Source organism: Xenopus laevis, chromosome 5L, assembly GCF_017654675.1.
Source record: "Xenopus laevis strain J_2021 chromosome 5L, Xenopus_laevis_v10.1, whole genome shotgun sequence".
Taxonomy (NCBI): domain Eukaryota; kingdom Metazoa; phylum Chordata; class Amphibia; order Anura; family Pipidae; genus Xenopus; species Xenopus laevis.
This window is the reverse complement of record NC_054379.1, coordinates 142,048,605-142,074,633: the sequence shown is the minus strand read 5'-3', so window position 1 is coordinate 142,074,633 and position 26,029 is coordinate 142,048,605. Positions and strand designations below refer to the sequence as shown.

The following is a 26,029-nucleotide window of genomic DNA, read 5'->3' as shown; positions in this document are numbered from 1 at the left end:
AGTTGACCTTTTAGGCATTATTTGCCCTGTAGGCATTATTTGCACACTGTTTTCTTCAACCCGCCATCTAGCTGTGTGACCTTGTTCACATTCTGTCTAAATATCCATAATATTACCGTCTCCAGAAAAAACACCGGAGTGACTTTTTTCAAGCAGCCATAATATATTTTACGTAATCCGTATCCACCGCTGTAGTAGTGTATACTATTATTATTTGCACAGTGTTTTCTTCAACCCGCCATCTAGCTGTGTGAGCTTGTTCACATTTTGTCTAAATATTGATAATATTATCGTCTCTAGAAAAACCACTTGAGTTACTTTTTTTCAAGCAGCATTCATATATTTTACGTAATCCGTATCCACCGCTGTAGTAGTGTATACGTTGACCTTGTAGGCATTATTTGCACACTGTTTTCTTCAACCCGCCATCTAGCTGTGTGACCTTGTTCACATTCTGTCTAAATATCCATAATATTACCGTCTCCAGAAAAAACACCGGAGTGACTTTTTTCAAGCAGCCATAATATATTTTACGTAATCCGTATCCACCGCTGTAGTAGTGTATACGTTGACCTTGTAGGCATTATTTGCACACTGTTTTCTTCAACCCGCCATCTAGCTGTGTGACCTTGTTCACATTCTGTCTAAATATCCATAATATTACCGTCTCCAGAAAAAACACCGGAGTGACTTTTTTCAAGCAGCCATAATATATTTTACGTAATCCGTATCCACCGCTGTAGTAGTGTATACGTTGACCTTGTAGGCATTATTTGCACACTGTTTTCTTCAACCCGCCATCTAGCTGTGTGACCTTGTTCACATTCTGTCTAAATATCCATAATATTACCGTCTCCAGAAAAAACACCGGAGTGACTTTTTTCAAGCAGCATTCATATATTTTACGTAATCCGTATCCACCGCTGTAGTAGTGTATACGTTGACCTTGTAGGCATTATTTGCACAGTGTTTTCTTCAACCCGCCATCTAGCTGTGTGAGCTTGTTCACATTTTGTCTAAATATTGATAATATTATCGTCTCTAGAAAAACCACTTGAGTTACTTTTTTTCAAGCAGCATTCATATATTTTACGTAATCCGTATCCACCGCTGTAGTAGTGTATACGTTGACCTTGTAGGCATTATTTGCACACTGTTTTCTTCAACCCGCCATCTAGCTGTGTGAGCTTGTTCACATTTTGTCTAAATATTGATAATATTATCGTCTCTAGAAAAACCACTTGAGTTACTTTTTTTCAAGCAGCATTCATATATTTTACGTAATCCGTATCCACCGCTGTAGTAGTGTATACGTTGACCTTGTAGGCATTATTTGCACACTGTTTTCTTCAACCCGCCATCTAGCTGTGTGTATTATCGTTTCCAGAAAAACCAACTGAGTTTTTGTTGTTGTTGTTGTTTTTTTAAAAATAATGCCAGGCAAAGGCAGGCCACCACGCAGAGGCCGTGCTAGGGGCCGTGCTGCTATGCAATCCTGTGGCCCTAGCAAATTGCCCAGTTTTAAAAAGCCAATGACCCTGAACTCCCAAAATGCTGAAGAGGTAGTTGACTGGCTTACACAGCACACCCCATCCTCTACCGTTTCTAACTTTACCACAACATCCTCCTCATCCTCCACTGCTATGGCCACCCCACGTAACACTTCCTCCACCACCGGTGCCCCTTCTTCACTGGGGTCAGAGGAGTTATTTTCCCATGAGTTTCTTGAACTGAGTAATGCGCAACCATTATTGCCAGAAGAAGATGAAGGAGATGAGGACCTTACACCAGATTTAATTCTGGCAGAGAACACGATAGAGATGGACATAATGAGTGATGAGGAGGAGGTCCCCGCTGCTGCTTCCTTCTGTGATGTGTCAGAAGAAATTGATGCATCTGAGGAGAATGATGATGAGGAGATTGATGTTTTGTGGGTGCCTAGTAGAAGAGAGCAAGAGGAGGGTAGTTCAGATGGAGAGACGGAGAGTCAGAGAGGCAGTAGGAGAATAAGACTTAGAAGAAGCAGGGAGGACAGCCCGCAGGGATCAGTAGGGCAACAACATGTATCGGCACCTGTGTTCAGCCGGCCAACGCACCCGCCATTGCCGCCAATGCCGCCAACTTCTACTGTTACCGCCAGATCGCACACTTCCAAAAAGTCAGCAGTGTGGGATTTTTTTAATGTGTGTGCCTCTGACAAAAGCATTGTAATTTGCAATGAGTGCAGTCAGAAACTGAGCCTTGGTAAGCCCAACAGCCACATAGGTACAACTTCTATGCGAAGGCACATGAGCGGCAAGCACAAAGCACTTTGGGAGCAACACCTCAAAGGCAACAGGCAAACTAAAAGCCACACTCCTTCTGGTCCAGCATCTTACTGCTCTACCTCTGCTCTCCTTGACCCGTCTGAACCACCCTCCACTCCGCCTTCCACCTTGACCACCTGTTCCCATTCCCAGTCATCTGCCACCAGCCAAGTTTCTGTGAAGGCCATGTTTGAGCGTAAGAAGCCAATGTCTGACTGTCACTCCCTTGCCCGGCGTCTGACAGCTGGCTTGTCTGCACTCTTAGCCCGCCAGCTTTTACCATACCAGCTGGTGGACTCTGAGGCCTTCCGCAAATTTGTAGCAATTGGGACACCGCAGTGGAAGGTACCCAGCCGCAATTTTTTTCTAAAAAGGGAATACCACACCTGTACCAACATGTGCAGAGCCAAGTTACCGCATCTCTGTCACTTAGTGTTGGGCCAAAGGTCCATATGACTACTGACGCATGGTCCTCCAAGCATGGTCAGGGCAGGTATGTCACCTACACTGCCCACTGGGTGAACTTGGTAATGGCTGGGAAGCAGGGAATGGGTAGCTCAACAACAACAGTGGAGTTGGTGTCACCGCCACGGATTGCACGCGGTTCTGCCACCACCTCTACTCCTCCATCGCTCTCTACCTCGTCTTCTTCTTCTTCTTACTCTGCTGCTGGGTCCTCCTTCTCCTCCTCCACACCTGTGCACCCCCAGCTCCCCCTAGGCTATTCGACGTGCCAGGTACGCCGTTGTCACGCTGTCTTGGGGATGACGTGCCTGGAAAGCAAAAACCATACCGGATCTGTACTCCTGTCATCTCTGCAGTCACAGGCCGATCGGTGGCTGACCCCACACCAACTGCAGATCGGAAAAGTGGTGTGTGACAATGGAAGCAATCTGTTGGCAGCGTTGAGACTAGGCAATTTAACACATGTGCCCTGCATGGCACATGTGTTAAATTTAATAGTCCAACGTTTTGTCTCCAAGTACCCAGGATTCCAGGACGTTCTCACCCAGTCCAGAAAGGTGTCGGCCCATTTCAGACGTTCCTACACAGCCATGGCACGCCTTGCTGACATTCAGCAGCGCTACAACATGCCAGTCAGGCGTTTGATTTCTGACAGCCAGACTCGCTGGAATTCAACGCTCCTTATGTTGGAACGTCTGCTGCAACAACAAAGGGCCGTCAACGAGTACCTTTTTGAACTGGGTGGTAGGACTGGATCTGCACAGCTGGGGATTTTTTTCCCCCGTTACTGGGTGCTTATGCGCGATGCCTGCAGGCTCATGCGACCTTTTGAAGAGGTGACAAATATGGTCAGTCGCACCGAAGGCACCATCAGCGACCTAATACCCTTCGCTTTCTTCCTGGAGCGTGCCGTGCGACGAGTGACAGATGAGGCTGTAGACCAGCGTGACGAGGAGCTGGAAGCGCACGATTTCTGGTCGGAATCACCAGAACGAACCCAGGCACCTGCTGCAACGCAGGGAGAGGTGCCAGAAGTGGAGTCAGAGGAGGAAGGTGGCTTTGTGGAGGAGGAGGAGGAGGACCAACAGGAGCAGGCTTCCCAGGGGGCTAGTGGTGACCTTTTGGGGACCCCTGGTCTTGTACGTGGCTGGGGGGAGGAGACCGTGGATGATGCAGTCCTTGATAATGAGGAAGCGGAGATGGATAGCTCTGCATCCAACCTTGTGAGAATGGGGTCTTTCATGCTGTCATGCCTGTTGAAGGACCCCCGTATCAAGAGGCTTAAGGAGAAGGACCTGTACTGGGTCGCAACGCTACTAGACCCTCGGTACAAGCATAAAGTGTCAGAAATGTTACCAACATACCACAAGTCCGAAAAGATGCGGCATTTACAAACCAGCCTGCAAAACATGTTGTACAATGCTTTTAAGGGTGATGTCACTTCAGGAACTCATCAACATTCCAGGGGCAGAGGTGCCAGTAATCCTGCCACGAGCACACCTGCAAGGACAAAGCCCTTTGGCCAGTCTGTAACGTCAGACATGCAAATGTTTTTCTGTCCAAGGCAGCGCCACAACCCTTCTGGATCCACCCTCAAAGAACGCCTCGACCGGCAGGTAGCGGACTACCTGGCATTAACTGCAGATATCGACACTCTGAGGAGCGATGAACCCCTGGACTACTGGGTGCGCAGGCTTGATCTGTGGCCAGAGCTGTCACAATTTGCCATGAACCTCTTGTCTTGCCCAGCCTCAAGTGTGCTCTCAGAAAGGACCTTCAGTGCAGCAGGAGGGATTGTAACTGAGAAGAGAACTCGCCTAGGTCACAAAAGTGTCGATTACCTGACCTTTATTAAAATGAATGAGGGGTGGATCTCGGAGGGTTACTGCACGCCGGAAGACTTGTTCTGACTTCTATGCAGCTGTCCTTCTCTTCAAGCCTCATGACTCCACACACAGCTGTCCTTTAGCGTCCTCCTCCTCCCTCCGCCACCGTTACAAACTAGGGTGCAAACCCTACTGGTTTAATTTTTTCTGGCCTCTGTGCTTCAGTGGCTGCAACCAAAAAACTGGGCAAACAATGTCTACAAGGTCAACGTATGGCAAAAAATGACTATTTTCAGCATTTATATGGCATATTTTTTCTGGCAACTGTGCTTCAGTGGCTGCGTCCAAAAAATGCATATTTTCTGCATTTATATGGCATAATTTTTCTGGCCTCTGTGCTTCAGTGGCTGCAACCAAAAAAATGCATATTTTCAGCATTTATATGGCATAATTTTTCTGGCAACTGTGCTTCAGTGGCTGCGACCAAAAAAAATGCATATTTTCAGCATTTATATGGCATAATTTTTCTGGCCTCTGTGCTTCAGTGGCTGCAACCAAAAAAATTTATATTTTCAGCATTTATATGGCATAATTTTTCTGGCAACTGTGCTTCAGTGGCTGCGACCAAAAAAATGCATATTTTCTGCATTTATATGGCATAATTTTTCTGGCCTCTGTGCTTCAGTGGCTGCAACCAAAAAAATTTATATTTTCAGCATTTATATGGCATAATTTTTCTGGCCTCTGTGCTTCAGTGGCTGCAACCAAAAAAATGCATATTTTCAGCATTTATATGGCATAATTTTTCTGGCAACTGTGCTTCAGTGGCTGCGACCAAAAAAATGACTATTTTCAGCATTTATATGGCATATTTTTTCTGGCCTCTGTGCTTCAGTGGCTGCGGCCAAAAAAACTGGGCAAACAATGCCTACAAGGTCAACGACGTTGACCTTGTAGGCATTGTTTGCCCAGTTTTTTTGGCCGCAGCCACTGAAGCACAGAGGCCAGAAAAAATATGCCATATAAATGCTGAAAATAGTCATTTTTTGCCATACGTTGACTCAACGTATATGGCAAAAAATTACTATTTTCAGCATTTATATGGCATATTTTTTCTGGCAACTGTGCTTCAGTGGCTGCGACCAAAAAAACTGGGCAAACAATGCCTACAAGGTCAACGTATGGCAAAAAATGACTATTTTCAGCATTTATATGGCATATTTTTTCTGGCAACTGTGCTTCAGTGGCTGCAACCAAAAAAACTGGGCAAACAATGTCTACAAGGTCAACGTATGGCGAAAAATTACTATTTTCAGCATTTATATGGCATATTTTTATGGCAACTGTGCTTCAGTGGCTGCGTCCAAAAAAACTGGGCAAACAATGCCTACAAGGTCAACGTATGGCAGTTGTTTAAAGAGAACAGTAGATTACTAGCCAGCAAAGCTACCTAAGCTAAAATGTCCCTCAAATCCCTGCAGACTTCTGTCCCTCCAATACAGAGCAGTATCAAGCAGATTACTAGCCAGCAAACTTACTATCATCTGTCCCTGAAATCACTAACAGCTCTCCCCCTACACTATCTCTTCCAAGCACACACAGGCAGATTTTTCAGATACATTTTTGCCCTTGATCCCCCTCTGGCATGCCACTGTCCAGGTCGTTGCACCCTTTAAACAACTTTAAAATCATTTTTCTGGCCAGAAATGTCTTTTCTAGATGTTAAAGTTCGCCTTCCCATTGAAGTCTATGGGATTCGCGAACCGTTCGCGAACCGCTCGCATTTTTGCGCAAGTTCGCGAATATGTTCGCGAACTTTTTTTCCGACGTTCGCTACATCCCTAGTCCCTGGTGCACAGCAATGGCAGAATCGGCGTCCCACCTTGAATTGACGATGCAAAAGGAAATTCACTGGCACACAGGTAGTACTAGCAGGGTAAACCCTTGCTGTTTTATTCGATGAATAGCAGCATGCAACGTTTCGGGGTAACCCCGAAACGTTGCATGCTGCTATTCATCGAATAAAACAGCAAGGGTTTACCCTGCTAGTACTACCTGTGTGCCAGTGAATTTCCTTTTGCATAAGTGAATAATACAACATTTGTGTGCTTATTTACAGCATTACCTGAAAATGTGGAATTGCACATAAAAATAATACGTTTCATTCATAGGCTGCATGATTTTGGTCACATTATGCTACATCTTAATGCAGGTATGGGACCTGTTATCCCTAATGCTCGGAACCTGGGGTTTTCCAGATAAAGGATCTTTCCTTCATTTCTTCATACTTAAAGTCTACTAGAAAATCATTATAATAAACATTATAAATAAACCCAATAGGCTGGTTTTGCTTCCAATAAGGAATAATTATCTTAGTTGTGATATGGTATTAGGTACTAAGGATTTTTGGATAAAATGGAGTCTATGGGAGATGGCCTTTCCATAATTCGGAGCTTTCTGTATAATGGGTTTCCAGAAAGAAAATCCCATACCTGCATATAGAAAAAGCACAGTATTAGAAATTGACATTTCTATGAAGATGAATTGATACAGAGTGCATGCTTAGCTATGCCCTTTCTGCCACTGATTTATAGACTACTTGGCTACAACCTTCCTCTTCACCTTGCATAGCATTTGTATTGTGTTATATAAATACATAAAGGATTGGCTGCCAGCACTGGACAACAATAAAAAGAGACGTCAGGGTGGAGTTGTTTCTCAATATAGATTGCATCCTTAGAATATAGAAATGACTGGAAAGTGGGTTGGGACATAGTTTGCACCTTCTACTGCAGTTTTTGAATATGTTTCTAAATATTTGACAACTGATCCAGATTTGTGAACTACCAAAAAATCATGTCAGGGTGGAGTTGTTTCTCAATATAGATTCCATCCTCAAAATATAGTAATGACTGAAAAGTGGGTTGAGCCGTAGTTTGCACCTTCTGCTGTCACTCCTTCCTTAATTACTGCAATGCACTGGGCTGGCATAGGGAAAGAGAGGTCTCTGGGATCTGTTTTGTCTCTATCATCTCTTAGATAGAATTGTAATTACTTTTGTTGTTTGTTGATTTTTCCTGATGAATAATGGCTATGTATATAAAATATAATTCAACAATACTCTTTTATAAATGCCTTTTCAAATATATCATTTTTATTGCCATTTATAATAATAAACCACCAAATTTACATAAAACAGTATGAATATGCAAGATCGTATTACATGTCAGTGAGTATAGGTCGAATACAGGAATTATTGGTGAATAATCATTAATAATGCCAAGAAGGCAAAATTAATAAATCTTCAAAGGAAAAAAAAGAAAACAGAAAGAAAAGAAAAGCACTGCCATAACTACAGAAAATATTCTTTTAATTAATAGTTAAAACTCAAATGAAAAATAATATCACTATCTGTTAAGCATACAAAGTCAAAATATGGAGACCACTTTATTATATATTCATTTCAAAATGTCTCCGTAAGATGATTTCCAGTTAATGCTCATCTTCCAACTTACTAGAATTAATCAATAATGGACCAAAGAGGCAGTGATGAAAAGTCACCAGTAAAAAAGTCCTCAGTTAACTGAACTAGCCTGAGATTAATGTCTATCGCTGACCAATGATAAATTAAAATGTTGTTTTATATATATATATATATATATATATATATATATATATATATATATATATATATATATATATATATATATATATATATATGATATTGTTATATCAAATTATAGGAAAGAGATTGTTTTATTCCATAATAGCCTAGATACCTTGGTTATCTTTTTAAAACCAACTTATAGAACTGTAAATTGTAATAGAAATAACGGACTAGAGCATTGGGGCGCACCGGGACTTAAACTGGCAGTCACCACTATGCTCCTGTGTGCATGAACAAACAGCCACATGTTGCTCGCATACATGACAAGCGCCGTGCTGATCAGGGGAGCAGGTCTGGGCTAGTGGGAGCCCATGGGGGCTGGGGCCCACCGGGTTTTTTTCCAGTGTCCCGCCGGCCCAGTCCGACCCTGAAAATGCCCATCTCAGCAATCAACCTAGGACCCCCCCACACTCGCGCATGCATATACGCTACTTACCTCCCTTTTCTTCACTGCTACTGGGTCTAGGCTGGGGGTGGCTACATCCAGGCAGGGAGTGGCCTGGGTCGGCGACACTGCATCATTATTGCGTGTCATCACTAAAATAAGGGGGAAATTATGCTGAGCAATAAGATGACTTGAAGCTTTGCAGTAATAAAAGTCCAACATTCTGTGGAAACTCAGATGGCACTCATAAACGCAATTGTGCTAAATCCTTTTCATGCTTTAGTGAAATCAGGAAAAATCAGATGGCACTCACAACAGCAATTGTGTCAATTTTTACTTGTAAGCCACATAAAAGTTGGAGATGAACATAAGCATGGAAAAACTGCCTGGGGTGCCAATTATGAGCTATTGACTATTGGTAGCTCCTATCAGACTATCAGCCTACAAGAGGCTCTGTTTGGCAGTACACCTAGTTTTTATGCAAGCAAAACTTGCCCCAAGCCAGTAATTCAAAAATAAACACCTGCTTAAAGGCAACTTGGATCAGAATCTAAGGGGTTTGGTGAGCAACATGTTGCTCTCAAGCCACTGGTTGGGGCTGCTGGCATAGACAGATAAAAAGTTTCAGCTCCTGGGATGTGGTGATGTATAACTCAGAGCAAATAGAAATAAAATGTACACATTGGTATTTTTTATATTTTGGAATAAAAGTTGTTTGAATGAAATAATTTAGTACCAGTAGGAAGTTTAAAAGGTGCTGAAATATTTTTATCCTGTTTTGTGTCTCAACTCTAAGGCACACATCTGCTCTCTTTGTATGTCTCCATACATTTCTGGCCCAATTCTCAATTTCCATTGGAGCCACCACCTGGTTATACCACCACCACATTGAATGCTGTTTCCCATCTTAAATATTTTGCTTTTGCTGTTCCTTAACTGGACTTCCATACCTGTAGTGAATTCTCTTTCAGTCTCTTTAGAACTAAACTTAAAGATTACCACTTGGAACAGTGTCATTCTTCAGTGTCATTCACTCTATACTCATCAGGGAGGAGCTATCAACGCATGATTTGTAATGCCTAGTCGAAGTACACCTCAAAATTAATTATCGACTAGCATAAAAATATGTAAAAAAAAAAATTAGATGAGTCTGTCATTAGCGATATTTATTACAGTTTAAGGCTCAGACGAGGAGAGTCAGAGGTATTAAGATCCCGGGTAATTGCCTAGAAGTAGGGACTAAGTGTGTAGAGTTCCACTTAGGGAAAAGGCTGAAATCTGGGTGTACCTTCATTGTTGCTGTGTATGGTCTCTTCCCTGTGGGGATAATACTGACCAAAGGTGCTGTGAGTATATGCCTATCTACTGTTCTTTATGATCCTGCTTTGCTATTATGTACATTCCACTGAGGATTGTAATTGTTCAATAAATATGTTAATTGGTTAAGTTATAAGAACAACTGGCGCCCCATTCTTGCACCCTGTATCTAGTTACAGTTACACTACACCCTGCCTCCACAAGATTTAAGGTCTCATCTGGAGCACAATATTGGGAGTGAAGCCTATAGAAAGATAACGATGCACTCATTTTACTATAGCGTTACACAAGACTGATGGTTTAACATATATTGCATAATTTACAATATGTATGCATATTTGGAATTACAATTCCACGGTGCTAAATTGTGTGTTGGATGTGAGTGTGTTTCCAATCTAAAAGAAAGAGTTTAAAGGGATACTGTCATGGTTTTTATTTCAAAACGCATCCGTTAAAAGTACTGCTCCAGCAGGCTTCTGCACTGAAATCTAAGTTTATAAAAAGATATATTTATATATATTTTTTTATTTAATATTAATTTATATTTAATTTTAGAATCTGACATGGGGCTAGACATATTGTCAGTTTCCCAGGAGCCCCAAGTCATGTGACTTTTGCTCTGATAAACTTCAGTCACTCTTTACTGCTGCACTGCAAATTTGTTTGATATCACCCCCCTAAGTAAAAGTAAGTAAAAGTTTATTTATGTAACTGTTTTTGAAGCATAGCTACAAAGTTCTTTACAGACAAAAATAAGTAAAATAATCATCCAATAAACAATAACTCATCATTTCATCCTCATAAATCAATAAAAGCGACACTATATTACATCAGATTTGACTCACACTACTTAAAAGCCAAAGTATAAAAATGAGTCTTCAGTTGCTTTTTAAAAATATCAACAGAACTGGCTTGTCTAATATGCAATGGCAAATTATTCCAAAGTATATCGAGAAAAGCTTGTTGCATATAAGGGGCAGATAGTGATAATGGTTCAGATTGATTGATAGTTGATGAGTGAGAGTAGTTAGCTGCAGAACAGTTATAAAGCCTGGTGAGGGTAAGAGGAAAAGGAAGCCAACCCTACATTTGTGCAAGGATTATGGGAGTATAAAGTCAGGAATTACTGTCCTAGATGGAATTACTCTCTCTTACAGACAGAAGATTAGTGCCTCTAGTAGTGGAGGGGCCAGATCTAGGAATAATGTTCACATATAATGTTATATAATGTATAATAGGGGGAGAAGGCAGACCATGATTGCTACAATTGAATTGTTTACTGTCACACTGGTGCAGGGGTTTAGCTTAGGGTGGACAAATTATTGAATGGGACTGGGCGCGAGTCAGCTGTCTCTGTACATATTGGTGCTGATAAAAGATCTAGTGGGACTTATAACACAAGTTCCGGTATTTAGGATGTGCAACAGTATGAAAAACAGCAGGAGTTTAGGGAGCTTAAAGTTTGTTTGGAGACTTGGTCAAATGAAAAAACGTTTTTGATTCATAGACTGATTTGCTTGGGGTACAATATTTTTATTATTGCTAGATTGAACCTCAACCTTCCATGTACTAGGGAAATAATAGTAAGGAGGCTAGAAGAGTGTTTAAACTAAACAAGAATGGAAAGTTTAGAGTATTGTGAGAAAGCAAACAAGAAATATGCAGGGGTTGGAAAGCATGAACGATAAGGAGATCTTGCTCTTACAATTTAATCTAGATAAAGTATTGATTCGTATGGATATCTATCAAATTAAATACATTTAGATATTTGAGGTCCAGGGTCAAATTACAAATGATGAGGACATTATATAATATTAGAATAGTGCATTAAAGATATTATAACGGCTCACTTTAGTGATGGTATGGAGTTTTTCAGTGTAGATTTTCCCAGTGGAGTTAAAGAAAATACTACTGAGAAAACAAAGTATATATTTCACATATTGCCAGACTGCACATTGTTCTAACATGAATTTACCAGAATCACAGTGGCCTAAAACACAATATCATCTGATGAATATATAGCAATATAATACTTTTCCTCAAATAAAAACTGATGGTTTGCCATTTCTGGTAGATACCGTGTTCAAAGTTATTGAAAATAAAAGGACAATAAATTGTTGTTGGGGGAAAATGTTTTTTTTACATGTAGCACGGAAGACAAAAATTAGCCAACAAGGTCATTATCCTTTAAAACTTTATATATCTTAAGGATGTGGCATTCGGGTACATGTATAGGGTCAGTTATCCAGAAACCCGTTATCCATAAATCTCCGAATTACGGAAAGGATGTCTCCCATTGACTCCATTATAATGAAATAATTCAAATTTTTAAAGATTCCCTTTTACTCTGTAATTATAAAACAGTACCTTGTACTTGATCCCAACTAAGATATAATTAATCTCAATTGGATGCAAAACAATCCTATTGGATTTAATTAATGTTTAAAAGTTTTTTTTAGCATAAGAAAGGTACGAAGATCCAAATTTCCCTTATTTGGAAAACCTGAGGTCCTTAGCATTCTGGATAACAGGTCCCATATTCATACTGAGTAACCTGTTTAAATATATATTTTTTTGTTTACATATATATTTTTTAAATGTAAAGCTGTCTGATCATGTTATTGTTTAATAATGCATACATGTCTCTATAATATTCCTAAGTAACAAGAATGCCTCTAATTGGAGTGCCGTTTACTTTTTTGCAGACTGATCACATTTTAAAACAATGTCAAAAGGCTTCAAAATTTTTACTCTACTGTTGCTACTGGTGGCCTGTGGATTATTCTATAAAAATTCCAACATACAACCCTCTAGTCCTTTTAAGTCAATCATTTCTCCAGGAAGCACAGCCTCCATTTCTAACAATAAAAATTCCAGTTTCTCTCCTATCACCCCCATGGATGTTCTAAAAAAGGGAAATGGTATTATATTTGTTGAGACTACTGACAGGATGAAGCCACCATCTTTGGTTTTGTGTGCTGTTGAATCGGCAGCCCGTGTGTACAAGGACAGACCTGTGGTTTTCTTCATGAAAGGTTTACCAGACATAAACATAATGGAGGATGAACTTAAAGCACGCAAGAATTTCCCTACCCTCTCAACTTTTGATAATGTCTACTTTTTTCCTTTGAAAATTGAAAAAATATTTAACGACACACCACTCATGCCATGGTATAAAAAGGTAAGGCAAACAAGGATAATTGCTAAAAAACAGAAGAAAATCTTATTGCCAGTGTATTGTTTGAAACCTTGCAAAATATTAATCTATGGAAGAGTTAATGGTTCTAACAGATGGCAATACAGTAGTGATGTGCGGGCTGGCCCGATACCTACGGAACCCACGGGTCGGTCGGGTTTGGGCCAACCTCTGTCCATCTCTTGAAGGTTGCAAGTGGGTTTGGGTTGAGCTCTTCCTCCTGCTGCCGGCTTCTGACTTCTGGCTTCCAGTTTTATAGATGCAAGCCTGCCCGCCCCTTTTATGATGTCATCAACAGGGCGGGCTGGCGCAGGTCTATAAAAGGAGGGGAGAAGCTGGATGTGAGCAGGCATGGGTTGGGAAGGGATGGGTTAGGGTTAGGGTCAGTGCGGGTCTAATTTTTGTTGACCCACACAGCACTAAAATACAGGGGAATTGCATAAAGTGAAGCCACAGTTGGCAATATAAAATGCAAGAATCCTGTACCAACAGGTTTAAATTATGCTATTATATACTGTATATGCACACTCAAAACACATAACGCATGCTAGTTAGGTTACTGTTTGCATCTACTACAATGGTAAATAATGAGATTATTTTTAAATGGGTGTAACATTTAGAGGCACATTTATCAAGGGTCGAATTATGAATTAATGTGGGTTTTTTAAAGTCCCTTAAACTCCTATAAATTTGAAATTCAACCAATCGGAATTTATTATTCAAATTATTTTTTATTCTAATCCTTCACTCGAGCTAAGTAAATGTGCCCCCAAGTGAACCACCCCAGCTTAACGGACAGTGACGGATGTCAGTCCGTTTGGTATTTTACCCACATGGTCAGACCACCACCCTTTTTTTAACTCCTCCCCCTAGAAATGGCATGCTACCAGATACTCACTTGAAAAACAATCAGAGATAGAACTGTTGATTTTTTACTTTTCATTGTGATTTATTTAGTGTTTTCCATGTTGTTTATTTGATGCAATACGACTTAATCACAAAAATGGATATTTGATCACACAACTAATAACATCAATGTACAGAACTTAAGAGACACATTCTCTGTATATTTAATACAAAAGCAATGTTTATTATACATTTGGGGACAGATTTATCAAAGGTCGAGGTGAATTTTCGCAATTTAAAACCTGCCGAATTGCTGTTTTAACCTATGGGGGTCTACTTGGAGTCAATTGGTGGACTTTGAAAAATCAAAGTTTTTTTGGGGGAAAAATGCTGAATCGAATTCGATCGAATGTGCTCTTCTTTGGATTCGTATGATTCGGATTAAGCCAAATAAGGACCTATTTGATCAAAAATGGACCTATTCGACTAAAAAAAAACTTTGACTTAATTTCAGTGGGTCTTTTTGAATTTCGAAGTTTTTTCAATTTGAAATTCGACCCTTGATAAATATGCCCCTTGATGTAACTGTTAAATTATCCAATAAAACAAAAGTTACAAAAAAAAGAAGAGGAGACAGAACAAGCACTACTTAAACGAGAAAGCTATTGGATTTTTAAATTGAATACAGTCGCCCATCTGGTATTAATGAAAATAATTTATTTACTTCATTTATTTGAATTGAGAGTTTAACTTTTGATCTCCTAGAACAATGATTTTAAAGATAAATGTTGGCTGTAACGGAGTTTAACGCTTTGTCTCTCATATCAGTGCTTTCCTTAAGCCATACTGAATGGCAATTTTTCTTCAAAACTAATTTGCATAAATATGTTTTTGAAGTTAGATTGGTAAGCAATCAGGTATATAACCCCTCTAGTAAACTGATAACATAAATAAAGTTGTTACAGAATGTTCCCATAGACTTCCCTAAGGGGCAGATTTTTCAAAAATTGAGTTGATGTTTTTTTCTCTCAATTCAAGAAAAATGCAGCAAAAAAAAGTGGTTACGCAAGTATTTTTTAGAAAACTTGAACAGTCTAGATGAAAGAAAAAACGTTAAAACTCAGCAGAAGAATTTGGCAAGTAAAAGCTGGAGAGGTTGTATAAAAGTCTATGGGAAGATTTTCTAACAACTTTGCTTTTATTTATTTTATGGAAAAAGAAACAGAAGTAAAAAAAATGTGTAATAAATCAAATTGCCCCTTAAAGATATGGTAAATGGTTGGACAATATATGGTATATTTTTCTGCTTGAGAAAATAAAAAATATTATTTTTTCTGTGAAAAAACTCAAACTTGACCATTCAATTTGAGTCCTTTCTTAAATAAGCTAGTTTTTGAGAAAAAAAAAAGTTCATTTTACAAGTTCATGTAGAAGTCTATGGGAATTCCAGTTTTTTAAACTTTTTTGTTTGCAATTTTTTGCATACCTATTAAAAAATGATGAGTAGAATATGAATTTGATGCATTACATTTTTTTTCCTACAGGTTTATCTGATATTTAGTGATGGGCGAATTTATTCCGCAGCTGCGAATTCGACAATTCAGACGCCGGCCACAATTCCGATGCTGTCGACAAGTAACCAAGCACCCATTGATATTAATGCGTGTCAAATGTCACCGGGTCGGAATTGTCACCAGCATCAATTTCGACGCCCCTGAATTGACCCCGTGTCAAAATTCGTGTTTCGCAAACTTTACTCCCGAAATTTCTCGGCAAAGCGAAACGGGACAAATTCACTACTGATCTGTTTTAAGAGTAAAATTTTGATAAATAAGCTTGGATTTACATATTCAATAAATCAAAATATGCCTGTAATTTATTTAGACAGCAACATTTTAAACAGGAATTGTTTTTCAAAGCTAGAAAGCTCCAAATTACAGAAACGCTGCCTCCCATAGACTCCATTATAATGAAATAACCCATCTTTTTAAAATGTATTTCCTTTTTATCTGTAATAATAAAATAGTACATCGTACTTGGTCCCAACTAAGAAATAATTAATCCTTATTGGAAGCAAAACCAGCCTGTTGGGTTTATTTAATGTTTACATGATTTTCTAGTAGACTTACGGTATGAAGATCCAAATTACATAAAGATCTGTTATCCAGAAAACCCCTTGTCCCGGGCATTCTGGATAACAGGTCCCATACTTGTAATAGCGAGCATATTATTTTGAACTCTGTATACATACAGAAAATTGGGGGGTTGTGGAAGCACTCCTAAGGCTAAATCAAAGTATATTTAAGTATAATGGAAGTGCTACTTACAATGCACTTCCCTGGGCGTTGGTTTGGGCAATCTCTCTCTCTTAAAAGCCTTAACTGGCGGGGGAGGATCTAGGCTCCAGAGTGAAACCAATGTTCCACAAACACTGAATACAGGTAATGCTATTATGCAGAGAATTGTCTTTTTATATTATGACCTGAGAATAAACAAGTTAGGGACCGCCATATGGGGTTTACCTTGACGTGGTATGGTGGCTTTTCAACTTTATGATTATAACTTTGTAACTAAAAAACCCCTGTTTTTGTAAACACATGCACTTGCATTTATATTGAATTACTTATGAGACAGGGGCCCAGGGAAGTGCATTGTAAGTAGCACTTCCATTATACTTAAATATACTTTGATTTAGCCTTAGGAGTGCTTCCACAACCCCCCAATTTTGTACATACATAAAATGACAGAGACAATTCTAATATAGAATAATAAGGCCATGGGATCTATTTAGCGCATGCAATTATAAAATGACACTTTGCTAGGTGCTCACAGAACATAGTAGACTGGCAAATCTGATTAAAGCATGACCAAAGAGAAAATCATGGCACTTATTAATTAACCTTGTTAACACAATAGTAATAGCGTGTAATACAAGCCCAACTCGATTTTTTAATCTTTGTGAAGCGGTTTAATTTGTGCCACCCCATAAAAAAAAGTAAATATTAAAAATATTACTCCGTTTTGATTTATAATTGTTGATTTATTTCCACTGGTTTCACACACTCCCACACTCAAACATTGTTTATTTTCTGTATACATAAATAATGTTGTCATAATAAGACCTCAGATGTATTCATTTACACCACTAACTAATAATTAACATGTCTAAATTTATTATGTATACTCTACAATAAAGGCGTTTAAGGTGTGGTTCCCTAAGAAATTATATATATGTAATTTATACATTAAATGCCATTTCTGGCAATTTTACTAATTAGGGTTGTGGTTAGAAGCAATTTCTCTCCTGTATGCTACTGTATGTCACTAGAAGATGAGTAAGGAAATTCTGTTACTGCAGTTTCTAATCTAAAAAGCAGGCTCTGTCTAAATCTATTTCTATCTATCTAATGTATTTCCCTCTTTCTAGACTTTATACATAATTGTAGTTTTATTTTGTAAATAAAAATTATTGTGTACTAAATTAAGCAATATATATATATATATATATATATATATATATATATATATATATATATATATATATATATAATATAATAAGCATTACAGCTCCTTGTTGCCCCCCCCCCCCATGAGAGGCTATTCGCTACTTCTGTAAGGGCCCAGGTGAGTTAAAGGAAAAACTATACCCCCAAAATTAATACTTGGGAAACAGATAGTTTATATCATATCAGTGTCAGGGAGCCGGGAGCTCCCTCCAAGGAGGTAGTCAGGATCAAGGAGGAAGCCCTCTTGAGGGAGCAAGGTTGCGGTGTCCAAAGGGTTAATCAAAAGAGTAGTCAGAATCCAGGCAAGATAACAGGCAGATAACAGCAAAGTCCAGGCAAGGGTCAGGATAATAATCAGGAACAAGATTTAGCAATAGCAGCTCACAGGGAACCCAGGATACACTCAGGGAAAGTTTCCTATACTTGGGCGCCATTCGGGCGTCTTGGTAGCGTTTTTATATTTGAATTTGGCGCCATTGTGACATCATTGGCGTCCTTGCGCAGACATTGGCGCGCTGACGTCATCGCGCCGGTGCCGCTACCCACGTGGCAGCCATGGGCGCCGCCATTTTGGGAGCGACGCCGGCAGGGGAGGACGCCCCGCCCGGAGCTCCGGGAACTGCTCCGGGCGGCGATCGTGACAGTACCCCCCCTCACGGGGGGCCTCTGGACCACCAGGACTTGGCTTCTGGGGAAATTTGGAGTGGAAATCCCTCACAAGACGAGGAGCATGAACATCAGAGTGTCCTTCCCAGGAGCATTCTTCAGGGCCAAAGCCCTTCCACTTGATGAGGTACTGAAGAGAGCCCCTGGAGATTCTGGAGTCAAGGATCTTTTCCACCTCATATTCTTGTTGACCATCCACAGAAATAGTAGGAGGGGGAGACTGGTTCACAGAAAAGAGGTTGGAGGTAGCGGGTTTCACCAAAGAGACATGAAACACGTTGGGAATTCGCATCTCAGGGGGAAGCTGAAGTCTGACAGCCACAGGATTCATCACCTCCGAGATGGAGAATGGACCCACAAACTTCGGACCCAACTTAGGAGATGGCACCTTCAACCGAATGTTCCTGGAAGACAACCAGACTTTATCACCAACCTTGTAGGGAGGAGAGGATCTACGTCTACGATCTGCAAATGTCTTGTGAACCAGAGCGCTCTTCTCCAAGTTCGACTTGGTTGCAGCCCAAATAGCAGACATGTGGGCTGCATGGTCATCAGCAGCCGGGACGTCAGACAACACTGGGGGAAGGCTTGAGGATGCTGACCATACACCGACATGAACGGAGACCTTCCAGTGAAGGTGTGGCATGCATTGTTATGAGCAAATTCTGCCTATGGGAGGAGATCAGACCAGTCATCTTGACAAAGGGAGACGTGATTCCTCAAGAACTGTTCCAAAGCTTGGTTTACTCGTTCAGCTGCTCCATTTGTCTGGGTATGATAAGCGGAGGAGAACTGGAGAGTAATACCCAGATCTTTGCACAGGGAACGCCAAAACTTAGCAGGAAACTGAGAACCTCTGTCAGAGACAACTTCCACAGGAAAACCATGCAAACGGAAAATATACTGGATGAAGAGCTGAGACAACTCCACAGCAGAGGGAAGCTTCCGCAGGGGAATGAAATGGGCCATCTTGCTAAAGCGGTCAATCACAACCCAGATCACCGTGTTTCCACTAGAGGGGGGAAGTTCAACAATAAAGTCCATTGCTAAATGAGTCCATGGACGAGAGGGAATAGGCAATGGTTGTAATAACCCACTGGGGCGAGAATGGCTAGGCTTGGATGTGGCACAAACGGTACAGGCAGCAACAAAGTCTTTGACATCTTTACGAATAGTCGGCCACCAGACTAAACGTCTAAGGAGTTCAAGAGTCTTTTCAGGACCAGGGTGTCCTGCTTGCTTGGAGCAGTGGGTTTGCTGAAGAATAGAAAGACGTAACTCGGAGGTAACAAAAGCCATCCCAATGGGGGTATCCGGAGGAGCAGAAGACTGTCCAGCCAAGATTTGTTCAGCAAATTGGGGAAACAGAGATGCAATAATCTTGGCAGGGGGAATAATTGGTTCAAGTCTTTCTGGAAGACGATCACCCGGAGTGAAACTTCTGGAAAGCGTATCGGCCTTCCGATTCTTGGAGCCAGGATGATGGGTCAGAACAAAGTTAAAGCGGGAGAAGAACAGGGCCCACCTGGCCTGACGAGGATTCAGTCTCTTGAGAGAGTGTATGAAGTCCAAGTTCTTATGATCAGTATAAATCGTGACCGGAATTGAAGAACCCTCTAGGAGGTGACGCCACTCTACAAGAGCAAGCTTGACTGCCAGAAGTTCTCGATTCCCTACATCGTAATTCTGTTCTGCAGGAGAAAACTTTCTGGAGAAAAAAGCACAAGGGTGCAACTTCCCATCGGCAGAATGTCTCTGGGATAGGATAGCCCCAGCACCTACTTCAGATGCATCCACCTCAATGCAAAAGGGTAGCATAGGATCCGGATGACGGAGGACTGGGGCAGAAGAAAATGCGTCTTTTAGGGACTGAAAAGCTTCTACAGCAACTGGAGGCCAAGAACTGGAACATTTCTCCAACTTGGCGAAGAGAGAGTTCTTCCTCAAACGAGAGAGTACTTCTTTCACCTGGGAGCGATGAGATACCAGGTCTTTCGAGAAGATCAGGATGTCATCCAGGTACACGACCACAGACTTTCCCAAAAGATGTCGTTCACGAGCTCTTGGAAGACAGCGGGGGCATTACAAAGGCCAAAGGGCATCACGAGATATTCATAGTGCCCATCTCGAGTGTTGAATGCCGTCTTCCATTTGTCCCCTTCACGGATGCGGATGAGGTTGCACGCCCCACGGAGATCTAACTTAGTAAAAATCTTAGCCCCTTTCAATTGGTCAAAGAGTTCAGCAATCACAGGCAAGGGGTACCGGTTTTTAACTGTGATCTTATTAAGGCCCCGGTAGTCAATGCAACGACGTAGGCCTCCATCTTTTTTTTCCACGAAGAAGAAACCTGCCCCGGCAGGAGAAGTAGAGGGGCGGATAAACCCCCGCTGGATATTCTCCTGAATATAGTCTTTCATAGCGGAAGTCTCAGCTGGAGAAAGAGGATAGGTGCGACCCCTAGGGGGCATGGTTCCTGGCAGGAGATCGATAGGACAATCGTATGGTTGATGTGGAGGAAGGAATTCTGCAGAATTCTTACAGAATACATCAGAGAATTCCCTGTAAAAGGAGGGTAAAGTCTTCAGATCAGACATAGAGATATTCACCCTCTGGAGGGGTTCAGCAGGAAGACAGTGCTGCTGGCAAAATGGGCTCCAACGGGAAATCTGTCCTGCGGACCAATCAATGGTGGGATTATGCTGGCGCAGCCAAGGGAGACCCAAAACAACTGGAACGGATGGGCAAGAAATAATTAGGAACGATAGTCTCTCTTTATGCAGCGTCCCAACCTGCACAGGCAATTCCCCAGTCGTCATAGAGATAAATTCAGCCTCCAGGGGTCTGTCGTCAATGGCAGTGACACGAAGAGGAGTAGGCAATGGGAATAAGGGAACTTCCATGTATTTGGCAAAAAGAGCGTCCATGAAGTTCCCAGCAGCTCCAAAATCAATGAAAGCTGAGCCGACAATGGTTTAGGTGGCTAGACGATTCTGTAAAGGAAGGAGAAACCTGTGAGTGTTCTCTTGAGACTTCGGAGTAGTACCCCCTACATGAGTTACCCTAGATATACCTCGGGGAACAGAACTCGTGGGCTTCACCGGACAAGAGTTTGCAAAATGAGACTGTCCGCCACAATACAGACATAGGCCAGCCATCCGTCTACGGAGCCTTTCTTGTTTAGAGAGACGAGCTCTTCCAACTTGCATCGGTTCCTCCAGAGGAGAAGTAGAAGCTTGAGTAGCTGGAGTATGCAAGAGAGGTCATTGGAAGCGGGGTGCCAACAAGGGTTGAAATCTTTTACAACGCTCCTTCTCTACCTGATGCTCTCTGAGACGAGTGTCCACCTTAATGGATAGTGCAATCAGTCAGGAAAAAATACAGATTTTACAGTTATTTTCTAGCTGGTTATATCTTAATAATGTAACAAAGTTACGTAGTTATGCATTACATGTAAAAAACATATGGGGCTATGTAATAAAAGACACTGAGGAGCCCATTTATGATTTACAGTGCTTTCGTGCTCAGGCAATCATAAAGGAAAACCTGTGTAAGTTTACTAATCACACAGGTAAATATCATGGCCCAGATGGATTCACAAGTGAATATCACAAGGTCCTTCAAACATACCTTGGTCAGATAATGAAAGTACCAAATGTAACAGACAACTTACTTAACTTTGTATCTCTATAACCTGAATGGGCAGTTGCTATTCCTAACTTGGCAAATACCACATTTACAGTTGTCCATAAATTTATTTTAATGCTATGGATAGAAAGACATCCTGCCTGGTATCTATAGTGCAGCAGTCGATTTTTTAAAATGTCAGAACTTTATAAAAGCTTAATGTCCTCCATAGTACTGGTATTTTCATAGTAGGACACAAGCTAATCTGAATTTGAGGTTAGACCTCATTTGGAGACATGGTGGCATTTATATGGATTATGACATTATATCAATGAGGCCCATCCCGGATGTGAACTTTCTTGCAGCCCAATCCTCTCAATATTCAAGTAATTGCGTTTTTGGATTAATTCCTCTCCGCATTTTTAAAAAGTATGGAAAACTTTGTGCAGAATTATGATGGGGAAAAGTGGGGAAACCAGGGTCCAGAACTTTTTATACGCATGCTTGATCAGTTGTGTATCATTCCTCAATTTATTTCTACAGAGGATGTTAAATGTGGAGAAATATCTTTTTTGAATCCTCAGAGATTCTATCCTATTCCATACTTCGAGTGGGAAAGATACTATGATGTCTTTCAAAATGTGCCAACTTTCAGTGATTCGTATGCCTTGCATCTCTGGAATTTTATGAATAAAGAATAGTTAAGTATGATTCCTGGAAGTAACACACTGATAGAACATCTCTACAGACTGTATTGTCCCACAATTTATCGAGTTCTTAGGAGCAATGGGAAAATACACAGTTAGATATTTATTACTCATTTACTAGAGACCTGTGGGGGCTTAATGAAATTTTGAACTTGCCCTTTTCTGTAACTTCTGTAAGCACAACTGTGCCTGGATAAAGCAGTTCCAGCCGTCTAACACACACAGTTGACATTGTATCTGACTCCCTGAACCCCCTAACTGATATTAAAGTATCTTGAAATCCTTGCTGGGTATTTAAAATAACTTATATCATATTATATGTCTAAACTTCTTTCACTTACATCCTCCCTAGGCTTATCTCAACCACCTATTTTACTAACACACCGTTTCCCCTCTGTGATCACAATATGCTCACATTTCGACTCTCACTAACTCTCACTAACTCCCTCCTCACCCCCTGCTATTCCCCTAACACATACCTACTGTGACTTGCAATCTCTCTTCTTCCTTTGACTCTCTTCACTCTAATATTTCAGCCATCTGTTGTCCTAATGTGGCTACCTACTATAGCACTTTCACCACTGCCCTCAATGAGCTTGGTCCTGCAAAAACTAAACGTGCTAGACCCAAACCACTTTAACCTTGGCATACTGTTCATAAAAAATCTCTCTAAAGGCACTCACTATAAAAAGTAACATTATACTACTCAACCCCCGTAGACTTCCACCACCCTCCCCAGTCTCTCACATGCTCCTTCTCCCCTGTGACTGATGAGGAAATCTCAAAACTTTGGGCCTCTTCTCATCTTACTACCTGCCTGCTTGATCCAATTTCTTCAAATATTCTCCATGATACCAATCCTTGTCTAATTAAAGCCTTAAATCATCTATTTAATCTCTTGCTCTCAACTAGAATCTTTCCTTCACAACTAAAACATGCTCTTGTCACTTCCATTCTGAAAAAACCCTCTATTGATTCCACCAATCTTGATAACCTACGACTTATCTCTCTGTTCCCTTTCATCTCTAAACTACTTGAGCACCTAGTGTACAACTGACTAACGCCATTCATTTCTGACCTTTTGTGCCTGTATTGGTTGTGATATGTGTGACTCCATTTGTTCTACGTTTGTAATTCATGTGACTTAGTTGTATAAAAAATTTACTTTACAGCGCTGCACAACATGTTGGAACTCTACAATTACATAATAATAATAATAATAATAATAATAATAATAATAAAATAATAATAATATACAGTGTCCTAAAATAAGTTACAGGAGAACCCTAACCTATATGCATAATAAAAAATATTTAATATTATATAATAAATGTTCCTTCATTGCTATGGATTTGAGAATATTTATTTAAGACCCACAAACTGGGCTGGTTAAGTATGAGAAATTGATACATTGTGTAAAAAAAAAAATATATATATATTATTGCAAATTTTGCATATTTTATAAGTAAAAAAAAGGTAAAAAAAAAAGGTAAAATTTATAAAAGTTATTCATTATGGTGTCATGTTCTCTCTTTAGCTATTTCCTTTGCGGGACACAGGTCACACAGGACAATCTGAATTTTAATTATGTATTATGTAAGAAGAGTAAAAAAAAGCTTTTTAGTATTGCATGTTTGGGCACTGGTAAGAGTGTAGATTTGAAGTACCCTTCTGCATACATTACAAGCTTTAAGAAGTATATTGAAAAACTTTTAGAAGATTTTAGCAAAAGAGTCATTAGCCTCTTCCTATGTACTTTGCCAAAAACTGTATCAAATTAAGACAACTTTTTCAGTATTAACTTTCACAGAACATATACTGTAGTTTCATTCTTACAGACACTACAGAATTTAAAAGACTCAACTTATGATGTATTCAATATTTGTTTGACTATGACTCTTCTATATTGCTGTGACAAAACTCAAAGTAAAATTATCTGAGCATCTTTTAATGAATAATTTGGTTAAAAGAATGTTATGTATACACTTACACCCAGTTCTGTTGTTATTTTCTTCATATTTAGGTAATTCCTAAGTTTGAAACATACTGGACTCATGTAAGTTCAGACGGATGCAGGTTAGCCCTCGTTTGGAAACATGGTGGCATTTATATGGATTCTGACATTATATCAATGCGGCCCATCCCGGATGTGAACTTTCTTGCAGCCCAATCCTCCCAGTTTTCGAGTAATGGCATATTTGGACTAACAGATCACCACATTTTTTCCTGGAAAAGCATGGAAAGCTTTGTGCAGAATTATAATGGGGCAATATGGGGGCACCAGGGTCCACAACTTTTTACACGCATTCTTAATCAGTTTTGTAGCATTCCTCCATTTAAGTCTACAGAGGATGTTAAATGTGGAAACATATCTTTTTTGAATCCTCAGAGGTTCTATCCTATTCCATATCAAGCCTGGGGAAGATACTATGATGTCTGGGAAAATGTTCCAACTTTCAATGACTCTTATGCCTTGCATCTCTGGAATTATATGAATCAAGGAAAGAAAATCATGGTTCCTGGAAGTAACACACTAATAGAACATCTCTACAAACAGTATTGTCCCACACTCTATGGTGCTCTTGAAAGGAATGAGTCAATTTATGGCTAGTTATTTATTTAAATGTATTACAAATGTAACGACAATCATTGGGCGAAAATTTTCATACCTGCATAAAGGAATTCCAAGCCTCAGACATGGCACTCTCATAGTGCTTCTAAAGTTTACTGCCCAAATTTATCTGAAATGGAAATTACCAGAACAGCTCTAATTTCACATGTGGATATATCTGCCCCTAAATGTGACTTTAAAAACAAGCAATTCTACCTCCCACTGAAATTGGTCTGATCACTAAAAAGTGAACTGTTGTGTTCCAGAATGTAAATTCAAAAAAATAAAGCATCCTGTTGAGTTGGGTTGGACTGGGGGGGCGGCCTGCAACAACTCTAGTTTACCCTGCTTGATCAACCACCCCCTTTGTGCTTATGTGCATGTTTTTTCCTGGGCAGGAGGTCTGCAGCAGGAAGATTACAGGGAGCGGGTCTGGCCCGTGTTTTTTCCCCAGTCACACCCGGTTGTTGAGGGTAATAATGGACAAAAACACCATAATCCTATTCAAAAGTTGGTATCTCAAGGGAATTGTTATGAAGTTCTGAAATTCTTGGAAAAATCTAAATTCTAACCTTTATGTTCATTATTTAAGAATGTGTGCAGAATGCAATGTATTAGATTGACTCTAACTCTTGTAAAATAAAGAAATGTACTTTACTTTCACAATCACTTTTACCATATTAGGGGGGTGATTCACAGAAATGGTGTTTAGGTTAATTTGGCGTTACATTTTTGCGTTATGTCAAATCATTAAACATCATCAACACCAAAGTGTTGTTTTGTTAAAAAGTTGGAGTAAAACAATTTTACCAGTTTAACTCCATTTTTCTGAGTTTGACATTCTTAACTACAGCAAAATGGCATTAATATCTCATATAAATGTAACACTAATCTGACTAGGCAG

At 40.2% G+C, this 26,029-nt stretch overlaps 1 protein-coding gene across 1 annotated transcript; it reads left to right on the top strand.

Moving 5' to 3' along the window:
* The first annotated feature begins 12,691 nt into the window (after positions 1-12,691).
* Positions 12,692-25,125, top strand: LOC108716241 (alpha-1,4-N-acetylglucosaminyltransferase). Its single transcript, XM_018262361.2, has 2 exons — positions 12,692-13,147; positions 24,538-25,125. The coding sequence occupies exons 1-2, from the start codon at positions 12,692-12,694 to the stop codon at positions 25,123-25,125; spliced, it is 1,044 nt and encodes a 347-aa protein (XP_018117850.1).
* The last annotated feature ends 904 nt before the right edge of the window (positions 25,126-26,029 follow it).